This window comes from Lupinus angustifolius, chromosome LG05 (genome assembly GCF_001865875.1).
Source record: "Lupinus angustifolius cultivar Tanjil chromosome LG05, LupAngTanjil_v1.0, whole genome shotgun sequence".
Lineage (NCBI taxonomy): Eukaryota > Viridiplantae > Streptophyta > Magnoliopsida > Fabales > Fabaceae > Lupinus > Lupinus angustifolius.
In genome coordinates, this window is record NC_032013.1 from 17,485,665 (window position 1) to 17,488,079 (window position 2,415).

General features: G+C 40.7%; 1 protein-coding gene across 1 annotated transcript in view; it reads right to left on the reverse strand.

Moving 5' to 3' along the window:
- LOC109347031 overlaps positions 1-2,415 on the reverse strand; it is a 19,966-nt gene that overhangs the window by 16,746 nt on the left and 805 nt on the right. The window contains exons 2-3 of the mRNA XM_019586764.1: positions 1,292-2,374; positions 529-1,240 (exon numbers count right to left, since the gene is read on the reverse strand). Coding sequence (XP_019442309.1) covers positions 529-1,240; positions 1,292-2,374 — 1,795 coding nt within the window. The remainder of the gene's footprint in view (positions 1-528; positions 1,241-1,291; positions 2,375-2,415) is intronic.

Consider the following 2,415-nt stretch of genomic DNA (forward strand, 5'->3'; position numbering starts at 1 on the left):
TATCTGAAACAATAGTTGAAGGAAACCAATGTAGTTTAACTACTCCTGCAACAAACACAGCCGCTACTTCCTTTGCAGAAAAAGGATGGCCAAGGGAAAAGAAATGTGCATATTTGGTTAGCCGATCCACAACCACAAATATAGTATCTATCCCTTGCACTCTTGGAAGACCCCCAATGAAATCCATTGAAATATCACTCCACACTTGGGTTGGAATAGGAAGAGCTTGGAGCAATCCCCCTGGTGCTAGAGACAAGTACTTGTTCCTTTGACAAATGTCACATTCTTCTACAAATTTTTTGATATAATTCTTCATTCCTTCCCAGTAGAAAAAACTAGCTATTCTTTTGTAGGTCCTGTAAAAACCTGAATGCCCCCCAACGGTGTTGTATGACACTCCATCAATAGAAGTGGAATTCGATTAGAGTTTCTAGACAACACTAATCTGCCCTTATTCAATAGCTTACCATCCTTAAATTCAAAGCTATCATGTGAGTTAGAATCTAACATGAGATCTTGAATTATTACCTTCCATTTGGCATCATCATGAACTTCACGTGAACTTCCTGGGACCAATCTCCTTTATCAAGAACAGCTGAAATGGACATTGTTGAATACATATCCCTCCTGGACAGCGCATCAGCAACTGAATTCTCTTGCCCCGGTTTAAATTGGATCTCAAAATCTAACCCAATCAATTTGACAGCCCACTTAAATTGCTCCTCACTAAACAATCTTTGATCCGTGAGGAATTTCAGACTCCTTTGATCAGTCTTAATGATAAAATGACGTCCCATTAAATAATGTCTCCACTTCTGCACTACTTGGACTAAAGCCATGAGGTCCCTCTCATAAACTGATTTCTGTTGGGCTCTAGGTGATAACCCTTGACTCCAGAAAGCCAAAGGTCTACCCTCTTGCATTAGAACCGCCCCTAATCCTTTGCTAGAAGCATCAGTTTTAACCACAAACACCTTGCTGAAATCTGGAACTGCTAGTAGTGGTAAATTGACCATGGCTGTTTTCAAGAGATGAAAAGTTGTCGTCGCCTCCTCAGTCCATTTGAAATTGTCTTTCTTCAATAAATCTGTCAAAGGTTTGGCCAGCTTGCCATAACCTTGAACAAACCGCATGTAATAGCCAGTTAGGCCTAGAAAACCACGAAGCCCTTTTATTTCTTTAGGTTGGGGCCATGAATGGACTGCATCTACCTTCGATTTATCTGCTGCCACCCCCTGACCTGAAATCACATGACCCAAATATTCCAAACTTTCCTGGCCGAAACTGTGACCTGAAATCACATGACCCAAATATTCCAAACTTTCCTGACCGAAACTGCATTTCTTTTTATTAGCCTTCAATGAGTTGGTCTGCAACACTTGTAGCACCTGTTGCAAGTGAGCCACATGACTAAGCATGTCTTTACTATATATAAGGATGTCGTCAAAGAATACGAGCACAAATTTTCTCAGGAACGACCTTAAAACTTCATTCATAAGAGATTGGAATGTGGAAGGTGCATTAGTAAGGCCGAAAGGCATTACGACAAACTCATAATGTCCCTCATGTGTTCTGAAAGCCGTCTTCTCAATATGTCCCTCATGCATCATGATTTGATGATAACCACACTTTAAATCCAGCTTAGTAAAAATGGTTGCTCCTCCTATCTCATCCAAAAGTTCCTCTATGATAGGAATAGGAAATTTATTTGGAATAGTTATCTTATTTAAAGCTCTGTAGTCCACACAAAATCGCCATCCTCCATCTTTCTTTCTGACCAATATGATTGGACTAGAGTAAGGGCTGATACTATGCCTGATGACTCCTGCAACCAACATCTCTTGCACCAATCTTTCTATCTCGGTCTTTTGATAATGAGGGTACTTATAAGGTCTCAAATTAGGAATTTCAGCCCCCTCCTTGAGGTGTATTGCATGGTCTTGTTTTCTCTGAGGGGGTAGGCCTTGAAGATCTGCAAATACTTCTGAGAATACCGAGAGGAGGTTGTCAACTGCTTTTGGAACTTGAAGTGGTTGTTGTGATGAACTGGTTTGCCCTATACATTGCAAAATTAGTCCTTCGCCTTCCTTTTTGAACACTTGCATGAAAGCCCCAAATGTTAATTCTGATTTGGAAAGAGCTGGATCTCCAATGAGTCTATGCACATTCGGTCCTTGCTTTATAGTCAGTTCCAACTTGCCAAAATAAGCCTTAACTTCTACTAAACTTGCCAACCAATCCATGCCTAACACCATGTCTACTCCCCACAATTCAAACAAATAATAATCTTGGATGACTTCCATGTGTTGTAGCTTGATCAGCAAATTAGGGCATTTACCCATACACCTTACCTTATGTCCATCACCCACCTCCACTACATATGAAGGTGTGTCCAGCACCTCCAACTTCATATTG